Here is a 24,276-nt window from a genome sequence, read left to right on the forward strand (position 1 = left end):
CCTCAGGGGACACCAGTCAATTCAAATGTCTCCTACGCATCCTCCAGTTGGTCTTGGGTAGTCTCCATCTGCCAGCTCCTTTTGGACACACCTTCATAAAGAGCAGAGGTTTTAGTTTCTAATCTATGCTGYTAGTTCAACATCCCACTACAAAGCCATACACACCAGGATTAAACTGGATTAGGCTGGAAGGGCTCAGAATGGAATCCAGTGGTCACTGTGACTTTCTCACCTAAGATATTAAGAAAAAGAGATTCCAAAAGTGACATTCATCGCACTATAATTCATTTAATGTGCCATCTATCACTCYATTCCCTAGATGACAGGACTTGGTATAAGAATCATAGGCTGTTTTAAAAAGGGATAGATAAGAAACCCTGATGGTGATGTACGAGGACTCTGCCACGTTGTCTTTCCGTAGGATGTCCAGTGAGACAGCGCCCTGGTTGTCATATGCCTGGTACTCAGTACATGCCTGGTACTCAGACACAGCCAGCTCCACGCGAGACCACTTCAATTCCAGTCTGCAGCAAGGAGCCATGAGGGACAAAAAAATTGTTTTACACACCAACCAAGGATWGTGCATTGTCTTTCCAAATTGGTTCAGTGTGATGGTATCTTCTTTCATTAGAAGAATACAGTACATATGTTACATAAAGAGACTAATACAGTCGTCGAGGACCATTTACCAAATCTTCATATAGTATGTATGTGACCATTGGTTCTCCTCCCCTAACTGACCATATTAATACTATTTGTGTGGTYCACGGAGCAGCATCTTACATGTGGGAGGGTCCAGTGTTCCCTAGAGGATCAGACACTCTGAAATTCAGGCTGTCAGAGCTTCCGTTGCTGGGTCTATGATATACACAATAGTCCTCTGGCTCTGGTTCCTCCCTTTGTTGCTGGGCAAAGCTGCCTGCAAAAGCACAGTTTACTGAAGAGCAAACACAATTAACCTGTTTATGGGCAATGGTAACGGTCTTTTTTTGAAGTGGCACTGATGGCCAAATTCAATGCATTTAGATGAATTATGAGTAAAATCAAATKAAATATTCAACTGAGGGAAGGGGGCCTCAAGCCCCTGGATATGGGGCCACACCTGTGATAGTGCTTTCCAGGTAACCGAAGTATGGTGGTCTGTGGATGTGGAAGGTGAGGTCTTCATCCTTGGTGCAGGCGTCCTGCGCTCTCAGCATCCCGAGACGAGAGGTAGATCCCATAGCGACCGTCATAGCGAAAGTCAGACAGAACATCAGCTTTCCACAGAGACAGCAGCTGCACTACCTCAGGGTCCGAGCTGCCCAACGYATCCATCTGGAACATGTTCAAAACCTACTTATTATTTAGATTCCATTACTAACGAAGAAGTTGCTGTGCTGATTTATACCTGTATGAATAGACCCCTCCAGCTAAATATCTGGGCAGAGGTGTGTATGCAGATGAGTATGTCCTACCTGAATAGTGAAGTACACAGGCTCCGTCTGAACCCTCCCCTCCAGCAAGAGGCCCCTGTTGGTAGTATGTGAGGCTGTGAATGCAATGCGGCCCATCTGTGAGGGGCCACCCCCATGCCTGTAGGTCACCTCCAACAGGTCCCACTGGGTGAAGTTACTCCCGGCAGTGAACGGGACGCCGCCCCAGAGCAGGCTGTGCCAGGAAGAACAGGAGGTCACTGGACGGGGTGTCGGAGTCAGACAGGACGAGGGCGTCCTGGGTCACTGCCATGGAGGAATCCTGGGGGACTCTTAGGCCGCCGTTACACGGCAGGACGTGGCCGGTGGTCTCCACAGAGATCTCCAGGGTGCTGTTACGGGTGGCCTTGCCGCTGCTGACTACAAACCCGTTAAAGAACGGGGTAAGGCAATAGACCTTATTCATAAACAATAGATACTAAATATACCTGTATATTAGGTAAGGTTGTGAACCTAGGGTATTATTGCACCTAGCTTGCATTGTTCGATACATTTGATAATTTTTTTGATTGTATATTTTGAAAAGCAGGTATAACCATTTTTTGGCGCTTAATGAACACTGTAAATGTAATACAAAAAGTGATTTCACAGGATATGTAGGTGTGCATAAATCAACTTAGAATTGACCCCTAAGAGAGTAATTGTATATATTGGAAGAGGTGTTGCCATTACTGTGTCTCCAGCGGTGCAGTGGCTCTGTTGTTGTGGARGTAGCCCACCAGGTTGGCAGCGATGTCCATCTGGCTGAAGGTGCTGATGGCCACCACGAGGTGTTTGATGTACTCCATGTGGCTGTTGCCGGGGTGGGACCGTGACCATGTACAGCAGCTCCTCGGGTTTGTCTGTACCATCTGTCACCAGCAGGACGTCTGTTGTCAGGACCACACTCGCTGCGGCTGGTTTTCACCGGCTTCACGAAGACAGAAATGATTCCAGAAAAATTGTGGCTATAGCACTGACAATGAACTCATGTCATAAAAAGTGCCATTTGGTYGTCTGTCTGTCCACAAACCTTTATCCATGTCCTGGAGGGATATGTGGACTTGCTGTGAGGGGGAGTGGTTATTCCCATCTAGCAGGTGGAACACAAATAAGTCCTGTATGGCAGGGTGTGGCAGGGATTGCAGGGAGCTCGGCCCRAGTTGTGTACRGGGCCGTACTTACCACCCTCTGTAGTGCCTTGSGGTCGTCTGCGTTCCAATTGRTGTACCAAGCCGTGATGCAAATCAAAATCTACATTTTTGATCAAAATGTTATTTGTCACGTGCGCTGAATACAACAGGTAGACCTTACCGTAAAATGCTTACTTACAAGCCCTTAACCAACAATGCAGTTCAAGAAATAGAGTTAAGAAAATATTGACTAAATAAACTAAAGTAAAAAAATTCAAAATCAAAAAGTAACACAATAAAATTATACAACAATGAGGCTATATACAGGGGTTACCTGTACCGAGTCAATGTGTGGGGGTACAGGTAAATGTGTGGAGGTAATTTGTAAAGTGACTATGCATAGATAATAATGTAAATAGTCTGGGTGGCCATTTGATTAATTGTTCAGCAGTCTTATGGCTTGGGGGTAGAAGCTGTTAAGGAGCCTTTTGGTCCTAGACTTGGRGCTCTGMTACTGCTTYCCGTGCAGTCGCAGAGAGAAGAGTCTATGACTTGGGTGACTGGAGTCTTTGACAATTTTTTGGCCCTTCCTCTGACACTGCCTAGTATATAGGTCCTGGATGTCGGTGATGCAACCGGTCAGGCGGTGATGCAACCGGMRKYGGWMSRRRRSYAMGGTGCAGCTMAACTTTTTWAATTTAAATTTTACCCCCTTTTTCTCCCCAATTTCGTGGTATCCAATTGTTAGTAATTACTATCTTGTCTCATCGCTACAACTCCCGTACTGGCTCGGGAGAGACGAAGGTCGAAAGCCATGCGTCCTCCGAAACACAACCCAACCAAGCCGCACTGCTTCTTAACACAGCGCGCATCCAACCCGGAAGCCAGCTGCACCAATGTGTCGGAGGAAACACTGTGCACCTGGCGACCTTGGTTAGCGTGCACTGCGCCCAGCCCGCCACAGGAGTCTCTGGTGCGCGATGGGACAAGGATATCCCCACCGGCCAAACCCTCCCTAACCCGGACGACGCTAGGCCAATTGTGCGTCGCCCCACGGACCTCCCGGTCGCGGCCAGCTGCGACAGAGCCTGGGCGCGAACCCAGAATCTCTGGTGGCACAGCTAGCGCTGCGATGCAGTGCCCTAGACCACTGCGCCACCCGAGAGGCCCCTACAGCTGAACTTTTTGAGGATCTGGGGACCCATGCCAAATCTTTTCAGTCTCCTGAGGGGGAAAAGGTGTTGTCAGGCCCTCTTCACAGCTGTGTGGGTGTGGGTGTACCATGTTAATTCCTTAGTGATGTAGACAGAGTAACTTGAAGCTCTCAACCCGCTCCACTACATCCTCCTCCGTTTCATGTAGTCCACGATCAGCTCCTTTGTCTTGCTGACGTTGAAGGAGAGGTTGCTGTCCTGGCACCACACTACCAGGTCTCTGACCTTCTCCCTATACAGTGCATTTGGAAAGCATCAATATACCCCATAATGACAAAGCGAAAACAGGTTCAGAAATTTTTGCAAATATATAAAAAATTAAAACTAAAATACCTTAATTAAATAAATATTCAACTCAACTCAGATGCATCCTGTTTCCATTGATCATCCTTGAGATGTTTCTACAACTTGATGGGAATCCACCTGTAGTAAATGTAATTGATTGGACATGATTTGGAAAGGCACACACCTGTCTATATAAGGTCCCACAGTTGACAGTGCATGTCAGAGCACAKAAACCAAGCCATGAGGTCAAATTAATTGTCRGTAGAGCTCTGAGACAGGATTGTGTAGAGGCACAGATCTGGGGAAGGGTACCAAAACATTTCTGCAGCATTGAAGGTCCCCAAYAACACAGTGGCCTCCATKATTCTTAAATGGAATAAGTTTGMAACCACCAAGACTCTTCCTCTTGGCCYCCCAGCCAAACTGAGCAATCGGGGGAGAAGAGCCTTGTTCAGGGAGGTGATCAAGAACCCGATGGTCCCTCTGACAGAGCTCCAGAGTTCCTCTGTGGAGATGGGAGAACCTNATCGGGGGAGAAGAGCCTTGTTCAGGGAGGTGATCAAGAACCCGATGGTCCCTCTGACAGAGCTCCAGAGTTCCTCTGTGGAGATGGGAGAACCTTTCAAAAAGGACAACCATCTCTGCAGCACTCCACCAATCTGGTCTTTCTGGTAGAGTGGCCAGACGGAATCCACTCGTTAGTAAAAMGCACATGACAGTACGCTTGGAGTTTGCCAAAAGGCACCTAAAGGATTCTGACCATGAGTAACAAAAATGCCAAGCATCACGTCTGGAGGAAACCTGGCACCATCCCTACGGTGAAGCATGGTGGTGGCAGCATCACCATAGGGACTGGGAGACTAATGAGGAATGAGTGAAAGATGAACTGAGCAAAGTACGGAGAGATCCTTGATGAAAACCTGCTCCAGAGTGCTCAGGACTTCAGACTGGGTCGAAGGTTCACCTTCCAACAGAACAACGACCCTAAGCACACAGTCAAGACAACGCAGGAGTGGCTTCGGGACAAGTCTCTGAATGTCCTTTAGTGGCCCAGACAGAGCCCGGATTTGAACCCGATAAACATCTCTGGAGAGACCTGAAAATAGCAGTGCAGAGACGCTTCCCATCCAACTTGAGAGAATCTGACGAGAAGTATATGTGGGAACTCCTTCAAGACTGTTGGAAAAGCATTCCAGATGAAGCTGGTTGAGAGAATGCCAAGAGTGTTGAAAGCTGTCATCAAGGCAAAGGGTGGCTACTTTGAAGAATCTCAAATATAAAATATATTTTGATTTGTTTAACACTTTTTTGGTTAGTACATGATTCCATATGTGTTAGTCATAGTCTGGATGTCTTCACTATTATTCTACAATGTAGAAAATAGTAAAAATAAAGAAAAACCCTTGAATGAGTAAGTGTCCAAACTTTTGACTGGTATATCCATGTCCTAGTTCAGCCACAACTTCTGAAAAAACATAGGATATTAGGTCCCGTTGATAGGATAGTCATGGTTTGTTCTCCAGTGACTGCACGTTTTCTAGTAGGACAGAGGGCAATGGRGGTCTATTTACTCACTGACGAAGTCTTGTCATGGTGCCGGCTCACCTGCCTCTCTTTCTCCGCCGCTTCCTCTTTCGATTCCCGGGGATTAGGGCCTGGTCCAGAGTAAGCAGAACYTCCAGAGCTGCCAACTCATTTAAGTCGACATTTTCGTCCAAATAGAGGGTAGTGATCGCTGTTCTGATGTCCAGAAGCGGTTTCCAGTCATAGGAAATGATGGCAGAAACATTATGCACAAAATAAAGTTAAGACCAGCTGCTATCCCATGCAGCGTCATAGTTGAGATTCCACTGTTTACAGTTACAGTATTTACCATGAGGAACTGAGGTGCTGGGTAAATAGTTCACCAAGAGGGTGGCACCGGGGACAACATGCCACTTACTTCATTGTTGCAGAGTGGACGTTCATTGCATGCTTTCACCTGTGATCTGATCTGCTATTGATGCATTTCTGAGTCTCGGATCACGATGCCAGGTGAAAACTTGCTTTTGCTTGATGTTACATGACTTTCTAAACTTAAAGGGATAGTTCACCCAAATTCCATATTGCTTTCCTTTCCCTGTAAGCAGTCTATGGACAGGGTAAGAAAACCAAATGTGTCATTTTGTAATTTCAGTGAACTATTCCTTTAAGATCAATGACCTTTCAGTATTAATCMAATAATTCAACCGTGTCTAACTCCGTTAATGTAGCAGATGGGTGATAAACTAGCCTGATCCCAGCCCAATTCGGATATGTTTTCCACTAATTGGTCTATTGACCAATCACGTCAGATCTTTTCACATGAGATCTTTTTCAGAGCTGATCTGATTGGTCAAAAGATCAGGATTGGCCTGCATGTGTAAACACAGCCATTTCTATTTAAATTCTACTTTCTCACCAACTCCATCATTAATAAAGGCTGAATGAAATATTCAATTTGTACATCTTTTTATTGCAGCACATGCAATCCAACAGTCCACCAGTCTGAAATCAATAAAACACTTGAACAAAGACTAGTAATAATGTAAGGGGAAAGGGGATACTGGTGCGGATTAAAACACAGGAAATGAGATCAGATCACTGCAGTTCTTTTAATACCAGCTGGCAGCACTCGCCAACCTTGGCCGGGTCGGTGACGGAGGTATACTTGGCGATCTGTGACATGACCCCCAGGGACTTGGCCAGATCCTGGGCCGTCTGGTCGGAGGCCACTGTGGTCCCCAGGGCCACTAGGAGCCTAAACACTGCCTCCTTGTCCTGCACAGACTCCAGCGCCGCGCTGGCCACCGACAGACACTGGGCCTTGGCTTCCAGGTCAGGCTGGCCGTGGAGGGAGCCGGCGTAGTTGAGGACGAGAGTGGCCAGGGCGATGTGAATGTTTTTGTTGCACACGGAGCACAGGTCGGCAGCGTGCGACAGTACAGCCTCCCGTTGGGCCAATAAGAGGGCTCGGCCACGCCAGCCACTAAAGCAGTTGCAGAGTGTCCGCAGCGCCAGCATTTGATTGGCTGGCCGGGCCTGCGGCTTCATCAGGCTCAGCAGGTGGTTGCAGAGCGCAACGCCATCGTCCGCGTCGCCGCCGCACAGGCTCTCGTTGACCTGTGGATGGCGCACCGCCAGCCGCAGGATGTCCAGGACGGGGAAGACAATGTCTGTAGGACAGGAGAGAGAAGATTACATGTCAATGAAGTGATAGCAGGCTCACAAGGGACATCACCATGTGTTTAAATACTGGAATGTGCAATAGTTTCACGTGTTCTCACAAACACTGAAACTGAAATCAAACAATAAAATGCTTATCAGAACTCCAGTCTAGTGAGATAAACCTTAATCCTGCCCAAGGCTATAGTAAAACAATTTGTGCCCTCAGGCTTGGAGAAGCAAAAGTAATTCCGCTACCCAAGAATAGTAGAGCACCCTTTACAGGCTCAAATATCCCACCAATCATCCTGTTATCAACCCTTTGGAAACGTTTGAAAAAAATAGTGTTTGACCAGATACAATGCTATTTTACTGTAAACAAATTGACAACAGACTTTCAGCACGCTTATAGGGAAGGACATTCAACAAGCACAGCACTTACACAAATGACTGATGATTGGCTGAGAGAAATTGATGATAAAAAGATTTTGGGAGCTGTTTTGTTAGAATTCAGTGCGGCTTTTGACATTATCGATCATAGTCTGCTGATGAAAAAAAAAKCGTATGTGTTATGGCTTTACACCTCCTGCTTTATTGTGGACAAAGAGTTACCTGTCTAACAGAACACAAAGGGTGTTCTTTAATGGAAGCTTCTACAACATAATCCAGGTAGAATCAGGAATTTCCCAGGGCAGCTGTTTAGGCCCCTTACTTTWAAAAATCTTTACTAATGACATGCCACTGACTGACTAAAGCCAGAGTGTCTATGTATGCGGATGACTCAACACGATACACGTCAGCTCCTACAGAGAGTGATATCACTGCATCAGTTAACAAAGATCTGCAGTTAGTTTCAGAATGGGTGACAAGGAATAAGTTATTCCTAAATATTACAAAAACGAAAAGCATTGTATTTGGGACACAATCATTCACTAAACCCTAAACCTCAACTAAATCTTATAATAAATGATGTGGAAATTGAGCAACTTGAGGTGACTAAACTGCTTGAAGTAACCCTGGATTGTAAACTGTCATGGTCAAAACATGTTGATACAACAGTAGCTAAGACGGGGAGAAGTCTGTCTATAATAAAGCGCTGGTCCTTCAGGCCATAGCTTTGTCACACCTGGACTACTGTTCAGTCGTGTGGTCAGGTGTCACAAAGAGGCACCTCTGAAAATTACAAATTGGCTCAGAACAGGGAAGCACTCTCTCATGGTTCAAAGTGAAGGAGAGATTGACTTCATCACTTCTTGTTTTTTTAAGAAGTGTTGACATGTTGAATGCACCGAAGTGCCGGTTTAAACTACTAGCAAACAGCTCGAACACCCATGCATACCCCACAAGACATGCCACCAAAGGTCTCTTTACTATCCCCAAGTCCAGAACAGACTATGGGAGGTGCACAGTACTACATAGAGCCATGACTACATTGAACTCTATCCCACACCAGGTGACTGATGCAAGCAGTAGAATCAGATTTTAAAAAACAGATAAAAATACACCTTATGGAACAGCGGGGACTGTGAAGAGACACACACACACACGATAAAACAAATCTAATGTTATTTGTCACATGCGCCGAATACAGTGAAATGCTTACTTAACCAACAATGCCTTAAGAAGTTAAGAAAAATGTGTTAAGTAAAAAATAGAAAATAAAAGTAACAAATAATTAAACAGCAGCAGTAAAATAAAAATAGCAAGGCTATATACAGGGGGTACTGGTACAGAGTCAATGTGCGGGGGCACTGGTGTCGAGGTAATTGAGGTAATATGTACATGTAGGTAGAACAGGCACTCTACACACACATGGATTTTGTATTGTAGATATGTGATAGAGTAGTGGCCTGAGAACACAACGTGTTGGGAAAAGTGTTATGAAATGTAATGTCATGTAATATTTTAAAATTGCATATAATTGCCTTAATGTTTCTGGACCCCAGGCATTACATTATATGGCCAGGCACGACTCCAACACCATCATTAAGTTTGCAGACGACACAACAGTGGTAGGCCTGATCACCGACAATGACGAGACAGCCTATAGGGAGGAGGTCAGAGACCTGGCCGGGTGGTGCCAGAATAACAACCTATCCCTCAACGTAACCAAGACGAAGGAGATGATTGTGGACCGAGCACACCCCCATTCTCATAGACGGGGCTGTAGTGGAGCAGGTTGAGAGCTTCAAGTTCCTGGGTGTGCACATCAACAACAAACTAGAATGGTCCAAACACACCAAGACAGTCGTGAAGAATGCACGACAAAGCCTATCCCCCCTCAGGAAACYAAAAAGATTTGGCATGGGTCCTGAGAACCTCAAAAGGTTCTACAGTTGCAACATTGAGAGCATCCTGACTGGTTGCATCACTGCCTGGTACGGCAATTGCTCGGCCTCTGACCGCAAGGCACTACACAGGGTAGTGCGTACGGCCCAGTACATCACTGGGGCTAAGCTGCCATCCAGGACCTCTACACCAGGCAGTGTCAGAGGAAGGCCCTAAAAATGGTCAAAGACCCCAGCCATAGACTTTTCTCTCTACTACTGTACGGCAAGCGGTACCAGAGTGCCAAGTCTAGGACAAAAAGGCTTCTCAACAGTTTTTACCCCTAAGCCATAAGACTCCTGAACAGGTAATCAAATGGCTACCTGGACTATTTGCATTGTGTGCCTCCCCCCAACCCCTCTTTTTACCCTGCTGCTACTCTCTGTTTATCATATGTGCATAGTCACTTTAACTATACATTCATGTTCAAACTACCCCAATTGGGCCGACCAACCAGTGCTCCCGCACATTGGCTAACCAGGCTATCTGCATTGTGTCCCGCCACCCCCCAACCCCTCTTTTACGCTACTGCTTCTCTCTGTTCATCATATATGCATAGTCACTTTAACCATATCTACATGGACATACTACCTCAATCAGCCTGACTAACCGGTGTCTGTATGTAGACTCGCTGCTGTATATAGCCTGTCTTTTTACTGTTGTTTTATTTCTTTATTGTTCTCGATTGTTCACCTAATACCTTTTTTTGCACTATTGGTTAGAGCCTGTAAGTAAGCATTTCACTGTAAGGTCTACACCTGTAATCAGCGCACGTGACAAATAAACTTTGATATGAAGAGTAACTGCTGCCTTGGCAGTAACTAAATGGGGATCCTTAATAAATACAAATACAAAACCCATAATGTTTGTTAGCCTACCTTCTGGCCAGTGAGAGGTCTTCCAGAGAAGGCTGATCTGCTCGGTGGTGGGCTGCTCTGAGGCACAGGGGTCACATACAGATACCAGCAGCTTCTCCAGGCTCCCCAGCACCTCCTCAGACAGCCTGTATTCCCCAGGGGCCCCACCGTTCAGCTCCCTCAGCTTGGCTGGTGGTGGAAGGGCAACGTTAACATAGAGAGAGGCAATTGAGTATGTTAGGACACTAATATCCGGTATGTATTTTCTGTAGTGAGGTTTTCATATAGCTATGCACATTATTTCAGTTCAGCCACAGTGCTGGTTGATCAGTTTTGTACGCTGAATAAATAGACATATTATTTCTGCTAGTAGGAAAATATGGAATAAAATATGAAGGGATCATGTTTTGGTCAGTGCTCACTTACCCATTATCTGTGTGGCGTTGGCCTGCTCGAAGGTCACCCCGTCCGTTTTGGGGAAGTAGATGTTGGTGGAGGTCTGCCTCGAGGCAGCTGAGGAGTAGGCACCCCCACCTGGGAAGAGAAGACAGGCAAATGTTACACCTCAAACAAACAAAATACAATACTAGAGATTTCATCTGCTTTAGCAGTGTTGTTGGGTTGTCTTTTATTATGAGTGACAATAAAAAAAACAGGATTGTGTGTCAATGTAACCTTTGATTGAACCCGAGGCATTGCTATAGTGACTGTTACCTGTGAAGGGGTCTGCCACGCCCACCGGCGCCCCTGTGGGAGTCCCCGATCCTGGGATGTACCGCCCAGTGCCTGGGGAAAGCGCCGTAATAATGTATTAGCATAGCCATAGAATGAAAATGCCATATAATGCATTAGAACAGCATGTTCTCAACAAACTGAAATCTACAAGAAAAGGACAATTGTTTTTATTTACCTGTGAAGGGGTCAGCCCCAAAACCTGCTCTATTGTCGGCAGCTACAGGGATGTATCGGCCTGAACCTGATGGTGAACATGACAAAAGCAGGGTAAATATACAGTTAGTCTGGTATTCCAAACACATTTTGTATTTACTTGCTGTGATCTCGTCTATTCCAATTGTTTACGGTGACGTTGCACAATGTTTGTTAGGGGAAATTCCACTGTAACAGAGTGATGCCTTGCTGCTATTCCAGTTTCAACTGTTCTGCCTGCGGTTATGGAACCCCTACCTGTCCCAGACCTGCTGTTTTCAACTCTTAATGATCGGCTATGAAAAGCCAACTGACATTTATTCCTGATTATTATTTGACCATGCTTGTCATTTATGAACATTTTGAAAATCTTGGCTCTCTCTAATTCTCTCCTTCTCTCTTCTTTCTCTCTCTCGGAGGACCTGAGCCCTAGGACCATACGTTAGGACTACCGGGCATGATGACTCCTTGCTGTCCCCAGTCCACCTGGCCTTGCTGCTATTCCAGTTTCAACTGTTCTGCCTGCGGTTATGGAACCGCCACCTGTCCCAGACTGCTATTTTCAACTCTTAATGATCGGCTATGAAAAGCCAACTGAAAATTATTCATGATTATTATTTGACATGCTTGTCACTTATGAATATTTTGAACATCTTGGCATAGTTATTTATAATCTCCACCCGGCACAGCCAGAAGACGACTGGCCACCCCTCATAGCTGGTTCCTCTCTAGGTTTCTTCCTAGGTTTTGGCCTTTCTAGGGAGTTTTTCCTAGCCACCGTGCTTCTACACCTGCATTGCTTGCTGTTTGGGGTTTTAGGCTGGGTTTCTGTACAGCACTTCGAGATATTAGCTGATGTACGAAGGGCTATATAAAATAAACTTGATTTGATGCTGAGATTTTTCACTTTAAAATGTATGTCAAACAAAAAAACAATGATTGCAAATTTAAACATTCTATACAACTCTTTGCACAAGGATGACTTAAGAATTTCCAAAGAACATTTTACAAAAACACATTTACTTGAAGAAGAGTGCAGTTGACGGAATGACGGTTTGTGCTGCTGGTGCCGTCATTCTGTTACCGGACTTTGCGTCTGCACTGTTCTTCAAGTCAATGCGTTTGTGAAATTTTCAGTGAACCTTTTTAGAAAGTCGTTCTTGTGCAAAGACTTGTGTGGTTTGTTTAACTTTGCAATCACTGGTTTTTGTTTGACATACATTTTAAAGTGAAAATTCTGAGTCACTCTGTTACAGTGGAATTGCCCTTCGAAGAGAAATATGCTGCACCAGGTGTAGGCTATAGAGTGAAGATGGCTCAATGGCTTCACCAGTGAATGGATTGATACTACTGGGCTAGGCTGGTCTATTTCAAACATTATGGGAACTTGGTCCACTGCAAGTTTTCTTTAGAAGAAAACATTGCCCTAAGTGTAGCCTGTGGCGCTCGTTGATCCAGTGGCTTTACCAGTGAATGGGTCGGCAGCGCTGGGTGGGGCGGCTCCCAAGGTGTGTCCTTTGGTGTTCTCGATGATGAAGTTGGCCACCTGGTCCAGGAACATGGGGCTGAGCTCGTTCTTCTGCAGGAAGTTGTGAGCCGTCAGCCAGGGGTCGTCCGTCACGTTGTAGGGCAGCTTCATGGARGGGCCACCCTCGTTGATGTCGATGGTGAAGACAAAGTCGTACTCCTGGAAAATCATTCGGAAGATGGGTTGAGTGATTCACTGTCTGACAGKTCGCCTCAGTGAAGATCAAATGCACTTGTTGTGAATAATTTGCCTTGCGTCTGTACTCTGTTCACCAGAGTTGTCTTGTAGTCAGCACACAAATTTTCCTCTGAGGACAAAGTCTCTCTCTATCCGTCCATCTATTGTTATCATCATTGACCTAACGTTGGGGTGCACCTATGGCTGTTGCGGTGACCTTATTACCGCCATTCCGGCGGTCACAAGTCATGAAGGAAGTCAAATTCCAAGTGACCGTTTAGTCACAGTAATTAGGCTTCTCCAAGCTCTAATGCTGCTGATGGTCATTAGTAGCCTATCAAACTTGCTTAACTGCCTGGTACTCAGCACTCTATTGTCCCTCTAATAACGCTGACATCAATGCAAATGTGATTGAAAATCTAATCAAACACTTCATGAGAAGCTCATGTAACGCAACATTTCTTTGGCCACGCAATTGAGTGAGAAAACAGAGTGATGGCCACTATTAAAAAGAGGAGGATCCCATCAGCTTTCTATAGGCTAGGCCTACTATATTTATTTCTCAACTTTCCTAATATTAAYCACATTGCTTCTCTTTACAACAGGAGTATAGCCTACCTGGCTGTCATGAAAATGAACCATGGAAAAAGSGTCCTCCATTRGCTATTTAAGTGRATAMGTGACGTATTTTTTCCCGCTGCCCCTGTTTTGAGACAGGTGCATGATAAAGGRACATTCTAAATCAAAACAAATATTTTATTTAGTATATGTAATGACAAGATTAAATCAATAATACTCTGATGGGTGACAATATTAGCCTATCACTTGTGAATGATATATTATCACTTATGAAGCCCAGCTTAAGGCAAGAAACAATGCCTTTTTTTGCGACTTTTTCTAATCATAGTCGCACACCTCATGTAGCCTTGCCCTTCTGACCTATATGTTTTGATAAGGTTAGTATCACAACTAAAGTGGCCAAATAARTTWWWWAAYTTAAGCACATTCATCTGCTTTACAACGGTTGTAGAGCCTAACTGGCATACATTTGCAGCGCGTGAGTTTYAAGTTTGGGGAAGATAATTTTCACCATAYAAATGCACCTTTATAATAAAAGCATTACATGCATAATCGCATTTGTGGTCACTTTTTATAATGGTGTTTTCACGCTAATGGAACATTCGCACTTTTAGCCTATTGCCATGTGCGCATTGCTMTGCTTTTAAATGTGAACAAATAACCTAATAGTTTATCAAAATGTAAAGCTAAACGTTCTGATCTGTTGCGTTAGACACATTGCGTAAACATTTTTCAGGATGCTAGTAGTTGTATTACATTTTGGATCTATCACATCTCACAACTGTCTCAGACTGTTCTGAATATTTATTTCTTGCACAGAATAGAATGTCAACTTATGTACAGTCGTGGCCAAAAGTTTTGAGAATGACACAAATATTAATTTCCACAAAGTTTGCTGCTTAAGTGTCTTTAGATATTTTTTGTCAGATGTTACTATGGAATACTGAAGTATAATTACAAGCATTTCATAAGTGTCAAAGGCTTTTACTGTCAATTACATGAAGTTCATGCAAAGAGTCAATATTTGCATTGTTGACCCTTCTTTTTCCAAGACCTCTGCAATCCGCTCTGGCATGCTGTCAATTAACTTCTGGGCCACATCCTGACAGATGGCAGCCCATTCTTGCATAATCAATGCTTGGAGTTTGTCAGAATTTGTGGGTTTTTGTTTGTCCACCTGCCTCTTGAGGATTGACCACAAGTTCTCAATGGGATTAAGGTCTGGGGAGTTTCCTGCCATGGACCCAAAATATTGATGTTTTGTTCCCGAGCCACTTAGTTATCACTTTTGCCTTATGGCAAGGTGCTCCATCATGCTGGAAAATGCATTGTTCGTCACCAAACTGTTCCTGGATGGTTGGGAGAATTACTCTCGGAGGATGTGTGTGTAGCATTCTTTATTCATTCGCCTCACTGTGCGTGCAGATGCACTCACACCTGCTCTGCCATTCCTGAGCAAGCTCTGTACTGGGGTGCCCCGATCCCGCAGCTGAATCAACTTTAGGAGACGGTCCTGGCGCTTGCTGGACTTTCTTGGCGCCCTGAAGCCTTCTTCACAACAATTTAACCACTCTCCTTGAAGTTCTTGATGATCCGATAAAATGGGTGATTTAGGTGCAATCTTACTGCAGCAATATTCTTGCCTGTGAAGCCCTTTTGTGCAAAGCAATGATGACGGCACGTGTTTCCTTGCAGGTAACCATGGTTCACAGAGGAAGAACAATGATTCCAAGCACACCCTCCTTTTGAAGCTTCCAGTCTGTTATTCAAACTCAATCAGCATGACAGAGTGATCTCCAGCCTTGTCCTCGTCAACACACACACCTGTGTTATCGAGAGAATCACTGACATGTCAGCTGTTCATTTTGTTGGCAGGGCTGAAATGCAGTGGAAATGTTTTTTTGGGGGGATTCAGTTCATTTGCATGGCAAATAGGGACTTTGCAATTAATTGCAATTCATCTGATCACTCTTCATAACATTCTGGAGTATATGCAAATTGCCATCATACAAACTGAGGCAGCAGACTTTGTGAAAATGTATATTTGTGTCATTCTCAAAACTTTTGGCCACGACTGTACTATGGGGGACAGTAKATTTACATAGGTTAGTGCTTTTGCTGTTCGTTAGGCCTAACCCTAACCCTACTCATCTTGTTGGCTGACGAAACGTAAAAGTGGACAGTTCTTCCATTATCTTCAATATGCACCTCGGAATTGGATAAGGACGTGCGCAGTTGCGTCCCCGATGCGTCTGTCTTCACTTGTAGCCTGCGAGAAAGACCTGATCATGTGATGGAGAGCCATATGAGTGCGAGGTGCTTCGGAGCGCGCAGCACTCAGGGAGAAGGGCACAACACAGAACTCCAGGCCTAGGGCACAACGGCCACAAAAAGTGCAGATTTTTTTAGGGTGCATTATGGCCACACAAAGGGGATGCCGCCGTGAAATTTGAGTCATTATCAAGTGCTTGTCAAATTCTGAATGAGACTGATGAAGTGTGTACAGCCTGCACAAAAAACAAAGAAGAACTCATAACTTTCAAAAAAACTTTTTCAAATCATCAGTGTCGCATCATGCCCAACGTTTGTAGAACAACTAAAGTTACATGAATAACTCTAAATAAAGCATATAGGAGTACCTATTTCTTTGTTAACCACTCAACACAGAATAGCTGCATGTTTGCACTCCCTCAAATCGTTGAGAAAATATCCTTTCTATTTTATTAAACTTTGTTCAATTGTATTCTTCATACTATAAAATAATATAAACAAATGCCATGGAATTGAATGCAAATATCGTCTCCTAAATGAACTTGCGTAGCCCACAGCCATTTGGCATTGCCAGATCTGGACCTAACATAAGAACAACTCACAGTATGCTATTCTGTTCTTCTGAAAGACTACAATTTCTTCATGTCATGCTTCTTTAGACCTGTCTAAAATAAATTGATTTATTACACTTTTTAAAATGTAGATGTTCCAAATGTCTGCATCAATGGGGAAGCCAGGATATGCTAAATGTGTTCATGTTAATTAACGGTCAATTACCGTGAGACCGACAGTTATTTGCTTGACAATCACCGGCTGACAATTTTGTGACCGCACCTTCCCCTCATAGTTGACTTTCTTGGAYGTCTGCTGGTTGGACCCTCCCACCACATCTCCTATCTTCATCCAGCGGCTGTCGGCCACGCTCCACTGGTACGCCTCCACCTTCTGGCCCTCTTTGATCAGCCGCGTCTGTCCGTCCCGATTCCCTGGGAGACAGACACACATCTTAATGAGTGTGCATACTTTACACACTCCAATACAACAAGGGGGGTTTCTGAATTACTCCACATTTCATGTGCTTCTGTGGTTTATAGTTTCAGGTTCTACTAAAGATTGGTGATTGGTAAAATACGTTTATCATTCATGAAAGATGTCAGTGATCAGGGGCTGTAGATGCAAAAAACAATAACAGCCAAACAGTGATGTTGGGCATGTAATGTCCTAATAGTTTTCTGTTAATTGAATATATAGATATCAATACATATGTAGTGTAATGAAATGGATTAATATAATGGAATATGTACGTAATATAATTACCAGGCTCATCAAGGTGATCCCTTCCTGGAAGATCCTCCATCTTGATGTCCCCCAGGTCCCCGGTCTTGGGGTCGATGGTGGTCTTGGAGAGCTCATCCTCGAAAGCTTGGAGGTCCTGAGGGCTGGCCATGCGGTCTTCCATCTCAGTGAACACTCTGATGAGGCCGTCACTGTGAGGCAAATAACACAAATCGGTGACACAAAAGCAAGGTAATAGCAGCAACATTGCTCTCTCCATCTAACTGTTTCTCTTAATTTACTGTGAACTACTCACTGACTAATTAATAATAATATACAGTGAATTCAGAAAGTATTCAGACCCCTWGACTTTTCCACATTTTGTAATGTTACAGCCTTATTCTAAAATGGATTCAATAGTRCCCCCCCCCCTCATCAATCTACACACAATACCCCATAATGACAAAGCAAAAACAAGTTTTTAAAAATATTGGGTAATTTGTATATATAAAAAAACGGAAATATCACATTGACATATGTATTCAGACCCTTTACTCAGTACTTTGTTGAAACACCTTTGGCAGTGATTACAGCCTCGAGTCTTCTTGGGTATGACGCTACAAGCTTGGTACACCTGTATTTGGGGAGTTTCTCCCATTCTTCTCTGCAGATACTCTCAAGCTGTCAGGTTGGATGGGGAGCGTTGTTGCACAGCTATTTTCAGGTCTCTCCAGAGATTTTAGATTGGGTTCAAGTCCGTACTCTGGCTGGGCCACTCAAGGACATTGAGATTTGTCCCGAAGCCACTCATGCATCATCTTGGCMGTGTGCTTAGGGTCGTTSTCCTGTTGGGATGTGAACCTGGAGCAGGTTTTCATCAAGGATCTCTGTACTTTGCGCAGTTCATCTTTAGTTCGATTCTGACGAGTCTCTTCTAGTCCCTGCCGCTGAAAAACATCCACAAAACATAATACTGCCATCACCATGCTTCAACCGTAGGGATGGTTCCAGGTTTCCTCCAGACGTGATGCTTGGCATTCAGGCCAAAGAGTTCAATCTTGGTTTCATCAGAAAAGAGAATCTTGTTTCTCATGGTCAGAGTCCTTTAGGTGCCTTTTGGCAAACTCCAAGCGGGCTGTCGTGTGCCTTTTACTGAGAAGTGGCTTCTGGCTGGCCACTCTACCATAAAGGCCTGATTGGTAGAGTGCTGCAAAGATGGTTGTCCTTCTGGAAGGTCTCCCATCTCCACAGAGGAACTCTGGAGCTCTGTCAGAGTGACCATCGAATTCTTGATCACCTCCCTGACCAAGGCCCTTCTCCCCTGATTTCTCAGTTTGGCCGGGCAGCCAGCTCTAGGAAGAGTCTTGGTGGTTCCAAACTTCTTCCATTTAAGAAGGGACCTTATATAGACAGGTGTGTGCCTTTCCAAATCATGTCGAATTAATTTAAATTTACCACAGGTGGACTCCAATCAAGATATAGAAACAGCTCAAGGATGATCAATGGAAACAGGATGCACCAGAGCTTAATTCTGAGTCTCATAGCAAATGGTCTGAATACTTATGTAAATAAGGTATTTCTGAAACCCTGTTTTTGTTATGTCATTATGGGGTATTGTGTGTAGATTGATGAGGAAAATGTTTTATTTAATCAATTTTAGAATAAGGCTGTAACGCAACAAAACGTGGAAAAAGTCAAGGGGTCTGAATACTTTCCAAATGCACTGTATATACTGTATGTGTATATACTGTATGTGTGTGTGTGTATATAATTATATACAGTACCAGTCAAAAGTTGACACCTACTCATTCAAGGGTCTTTCTTTTTTACTAATTTCTACATTGTAGAATAATAGTGAAGACATGAAAACTATGAAATAACAAATATGGAATCATGTTGTAACCAAAAAAGTTTTCAACAAATCTAAATATATTTTGGATTCTTCAAAGTAGCCACCGTTTGCTTTGATGACAGCTTTTCACACTCTTGGCATTCTCTCAACCAGCTTCACCTGGAATGCTTTTTCAACAGTCTTGAAGGAGCTCCCACATATGCTGAGCACTGGTTGGCTGCTTTTCCTTCACTCTGCGGTCCAACTCATCCCAAACCATCTCAATTGGGTTGAGGTTGGGGGATTGCGGAGGCCAGGCCATCTGATGCAGCACTCCATCACTCTCCTTCTTGGTCAAATAACCCTTACACAGCCTGGAGGTGTGTTGGGTCATTGTCCTGTTGAAAAACAAATGATAGTCCCACGAAGCGCAAACCAGATGGGATGGCGTATTGCTGCAGAATGCTGTGGTAGCCATGCTGGCTAAGTGTGCCTTGAATTCTAAATAAATCAGTGTCACCAGCCAAGCACCCCCACACCACCTCCTCCATGCTTCACGGTGGGAACTACACATGCTGTGATAATTCGTTCAGCTACACTGCGTCTCACAAAGACACAAAAAATTTGGATTCCAGACCAAAGGACAGATTTCCACTGGTCTAATGTCCATTGCTTGTGTTTCTTGGCCCAAGCAAGTCTCTTCTTATTATTGGTGTCCGTAGTGGTTTCTTTGCAGCAATTCGATCATGAAGGCCTGATTCACGCAGCCTCCTCTGAACAGTTGATGTTGAGATGTATCTGTTGAACTCTGAAGCATTTATTTGGGCTGCAATTTCTGAAGCTAATAACTCMAATGAACTTATCCTCTGTCGCAGAGGTAACTCAGGGTCTTCCTTTCCTGCGGCGGTCCTCATGAGAGCCAGTTTCATCATAGCGCTTGATGGTTTTTGTGACTGCACTTGAATTTTCCATATTGACTGACCTTCCTGTCTTAAAGTAATGATGGACTGTCATTTCTCTTTGCTTATATGAGCTGTTCTTGCCATAATATAGACTTGGTCTTTTACAAAATAGGGCTATCTTCTGTATACCACCACTACCTTGTCACAACACAACTGATTGGCTCAAATGCATTAAGGAAAGAAATTCCACAAATGAACTTTTAACAAGACACACCTGGTAATTGAAATGAATTCCAGGTGACTACCTCATGAAGCTGGTTGAGAGAATGCCAAGAGTGTGCAAAGCTGTCATCAAGGCACAGGGCGGCTACTTTGAAGATACTTAAATATAAATATTTGTTTAACACTTTTTTGGTTACTACATGATTCCACGTGTTATTTCGTAGTTTTGATGTCTTCACCACTGTTCTACAAAGTAGAAAATAGTACAAATAAAGAAAAACCATGGAATGAGTAGGTGTGTCCAAACTTTTGACTGGTACTGTATATCTATCTCTGATAAGAGGTGATGCAATGGTTTTCATGTATTATACTGCTATGTCTCATATCCTTTGACAGTGAGATAGAAATGGTTGGACAGTGGATTAACAGTGGGGTTTGGGGTTTACCTGGCTCCCACAGCTATATCCCCGTTGGGCAGGATACAGCAGCACCACACTGACTGGGCTGGGAGACGGATGGTCTGTTGGCACTCGCCCTGCTTCCATATCCTCAAGGTCCGGTCCTCTCCTGTGCTCACAAAATCTGAGGGGAGGAGAGCACCAACAGATTGTCTTGAAAAATGTCTGACGGAAACTTCAACAAAGTAAATGTGCAGAGGCAATATCGTGTGTGCAGGAGTTATCTTTTCTACTATGAAAACATAATGGTGCCGGGGGAGATGGCTGCCATTTACGGMCTCTCAACCAATTGTGTTATTGTGTGTGTTCTTTTGCGTCATTTGTAACTTATTTTGTACATAATGTTTCTGACACCGTCTCTTATGACATCCCTGTCATTCACATGAGAAAGAGATGGAGATATCGGGGACGTAGGTTGGGGTGCCTTGTAAGGATCTGACGGCGAGTGTGTAATCTGCCTCTACCATCAGTCCTATTAGCCAACGTACAATCGGATAACAATTGGATAACAAAATAGCCGAACTACGATCACGAATATCCTGCCAACGGGACATTAAAAACTGTAATATCTTGTTTCATCAAGTCGTGGCTGAATGACAACATGGATAAAATACAGCTGGCGGGACTCTACCTGAGGTAGAGTATCTCATGATAAGTTGTAGACCACACCATTTACCAAGAGTGCTGGCACTAAATCTGCACTCAATGAGCTGTATAAGGCCATAAGCAAACAGGAAAACACTCATCCAGAGGCGGCACTCCTAGTGGCCGTGGACTTTAATGCAGGGAAACTTAAATCCTTTTACCTCATTTTTATCAGCATATTAAAATGTGCAACCAGAGGGAAAAAATGAACTCTATATCACCTTCACTCCACACACAGAGACGCATACAAAGCTCACCCTAGACCTCCATTTGGCAAATCTGACCATAATTATATCCTCCCGATTCCTGCTTACAAGCAAAAACTAAAGCAGGAACCACCAGTGCCTCGGCCAATAAAGAAGTGGTCAGATGGCGCAGATGCTAAGCTACAGGACTGTTTTGCTGGCACAGACTGGAATATGTTCCAGGATTCTCCTGATGGCAGTACACCACATGAGTCACTGGCTTCATCAATAAGTACATCGATGACATCGTCCCAAAGGTGACCGTAAGTACATACCCCAACCAGAAGCCATGGATTACAGGCAACATCCACACTGAGTTAAAGGGTAGAGCTGCCGCTTTCAAGGAGTGGAACTCTAACCCGGACACTTATAAGAAATCCCAATATGCCCTCAGACGAACCATCAAACAGGCAAAGCGTCAATACAGGACTAAGATTGAATCGTACTACACCGGCTCAGACGCTCGTCGGATGTGGCAGGGCTTGCAAACTATTACAGACTACAAAGGGAAGCATAGCCGCGAGCTGCCCAGTGGCACGAGCCTACCAGACGAGCTAAATTACTTCTATGCTCGCTTATAGGCAAGCAACACTGAAGCATGTATGAGAGCATCAGCTGTTCCGGACGACTGTGTGATCACGCTCTCTGTAGCCAATGTGAGTAAGACCTTTAAACAGGTCAACATTCACCAGGCCGCAGGGCCAGACTAATTACCAGGACGTGTGGTTCCACAAACAGACTGTCACACTTTCCTAGGGCATAGTGGTTCTACAAACAGACTGTCACACTTTCCTAGGGCATAGTGGTTCTACAAACAGACTGTCACACTTTCCTAGGGCATAGTGGTTCCACAAACAGACTGTCAAACTTTCCTAGGGCATAGTGGTTCTACAAACAGGGCACAGGTAGATTGTCTGGTATCAGGCGTCCATACTGTACCTTGTCCATTGGGGAAGACGGCCAGGCTGTAGATGTAGTTGGTATGGCTGTAGTATACCTGCACACATTCCCCAGTCACCAGCCATCTCCTGATACTGGCGTCGTTGCTGCAGGAGAAGAACTCCAGGTCGCTGACCACCGCTAGCCCTCTGACACAGTCCTCGTGACCTGGGACAGACGAACGCATTCAGTGATGTCTGGCCTCAGTACTGCCACAATATTTATGGAGGGAACGGTGGTTTGTGGGTGCATTAATCTCTCACCTGTAAATGTCTTCTCACAACGCCCAGCCTTCCACAGCTTGATGGTCTTGTCAGCTGATCCTGACAGCATGAGGCCTTGTTCAGGTAATATGACCACTGCCCACACTGCTGCTGTGTGCCCCTGGAATACAAAAGAGCACATCTAGCCATATTCACTCACCTGGGTTGTGTTCAGTACAGAGAAAATGTTGCGAAACTTATTCATTAAGAACACAGATTTTCGTTTTATGTCGCAAAACGTTTTTGCTAAATTGAGCCCTACTGAACATGTCTCATACACTTTACCTGTAAGGTCATCATGCACTTCTCGTTGAGCCAGACTTTTGCTGTGGTGTCCCATGAYCCACTCAGTAGGGTTCCAAACTTTCCAGAGGACAGAGTGCACACTGTGGACATARATATCATGGATAGTTTCTAGCTATTCACAACGAAAGTGTCATCAGACCAAGTTGGTATTTGAAGTAAAGTAATCACGTTCAATTAGGTGTTGCACAATAATGCAACAACTGTATCAACTCTACCTGTATTTTTGTGTCCCTTGAGGGTGAACAATGGTTGCGGTTGGTCCAGTGTGAAAACACATATGTTGTGGTCATTTCCACCAGTGGCTATGAGTCCCCGAGGATATGTGTCACTTGGAGCGATGATGCATACACAGGATACAAAATTTTGATGACCTGTCATGCAATGCATTTCTGTGAACCCCCTGTCTGGGCTGAAGAGACACAAAACATGTTATATGAAATTAAATTGTATTACATTTAAAACGCAGAACAGGGCGGTGTCAAATTCTGAACAGGCTCTGGCTATTTCTAATGATTAACTAACGTTAYCTATAGAAAAGCGTTGCTAGCTATAAAGGAAACGTTAGCTAACTAGCTAGCTAACAATAGCCATAAGGTCGAGCGATAAATCTCGTCCTTCCAAGTTTTAGAAACCTTGTGTCACCTACAGTRGGCGTGTTATGAATGGGGGACTATCCGATGTGGAAAAAACACGGCATAATACTTGCTTAGAGAATGACAACGCTAATTTTGCTAGCTAGCGTCGTTGCAATAGCAGCGACTTGTTGGTTTGCCTTTACATAATYCTTATGGTGAATTGAGAGAGGCATCGATGTGTGTGGCTAGGGTTCCTAACTGATTATCTTTACGACATTAAAATGGTGAGAACCACATTATTGTCTGTTGAGCTAAGCTAGCTCGCGGTACCTTGAGTTTGGTACCCAGACTCGTCCGGTTCGGTCTCGGGAAACAGACACAAAGGCTCCGTCAGGGAAAAAAGCAGCTGAAAGACCTCGCACATCCATTTCATGACCAGGTATAGAGCAGCTTAGTTTATATGAGTTAGGTGATGCCATTTTATCCCCAATATCACAATTAAATTTCTGAGCTGAGAAGTGACGTTTCTTGACAACAAGAAGCGGCCGGCAAGTGAGGCGGAAGTAGCAATGCAAAACGAACCTTGACCTCAGATTGCATGAGGGGTCAATTACATTTAGCTTTTGAAATTATATATATTTTTTGTTTTTGACGTTTGAATATAATTTTTACGAATAGA

The 24,276-nt window shown here is 44.3% G+C and overlaps 1 protein-coding gene across 1 annotated transcript; it reads right to left on the reverse strand.

The window, feature by feature from the left end:
- Positions 1–6,559: 6,559 nt before the first annotated feature.
- LOC111954359 (phospholipase A-2-activating protein) lies at positions 6,560–24,159 on the reverse strand. The gene is made up of 14 exons (XM_023974036.1): positions 23,928–24,159; positions 23,238–23,431; positions 23,002–23,102; positions 22,717–22,837; positions 22,454–22,621; positions 20,613–20,748; positions 17,254–17,423; positions 16,771–16,922; positions 12,849–13,068; positions 11,365–11,430; positions 11,169–11,240; positions 10,881–10,988; positions 10,476–10,643; positions 6,560–7,280 (listed from the first exon to the last, which is right to left on the reverse strand). The coding sequence occupies exons 1-14, from the start codon at positions 24,074–24,076 to the stop codon at positions 6,706–6,708; spliced, it is 2,400 nt and encodes a 799-aa protein (XP_023829804.1). The 5' UTR covers positions 24,077–24,159; the 3' UTR covers positions 6,560–6,705.
- Between the last annotated feature and the right edge of the window lie 117 nt (positions 24,160–24,276).

This window comes from Salvelinus sp. IW2-2015, linkage group LG3, assembly GCF_002910315.2.
Source record: "Salvelinus sp. IW2-2015 linkage group LG3, ASM291031v2, whole genome shotgun sequence".
Lineage (NCBI taxonomy): Eukaryota > Metazoa > Chordata > Actinopteri > Salmoniformes > Salmonidae > Salvelinus > Salvelinus sp. IW2-2015.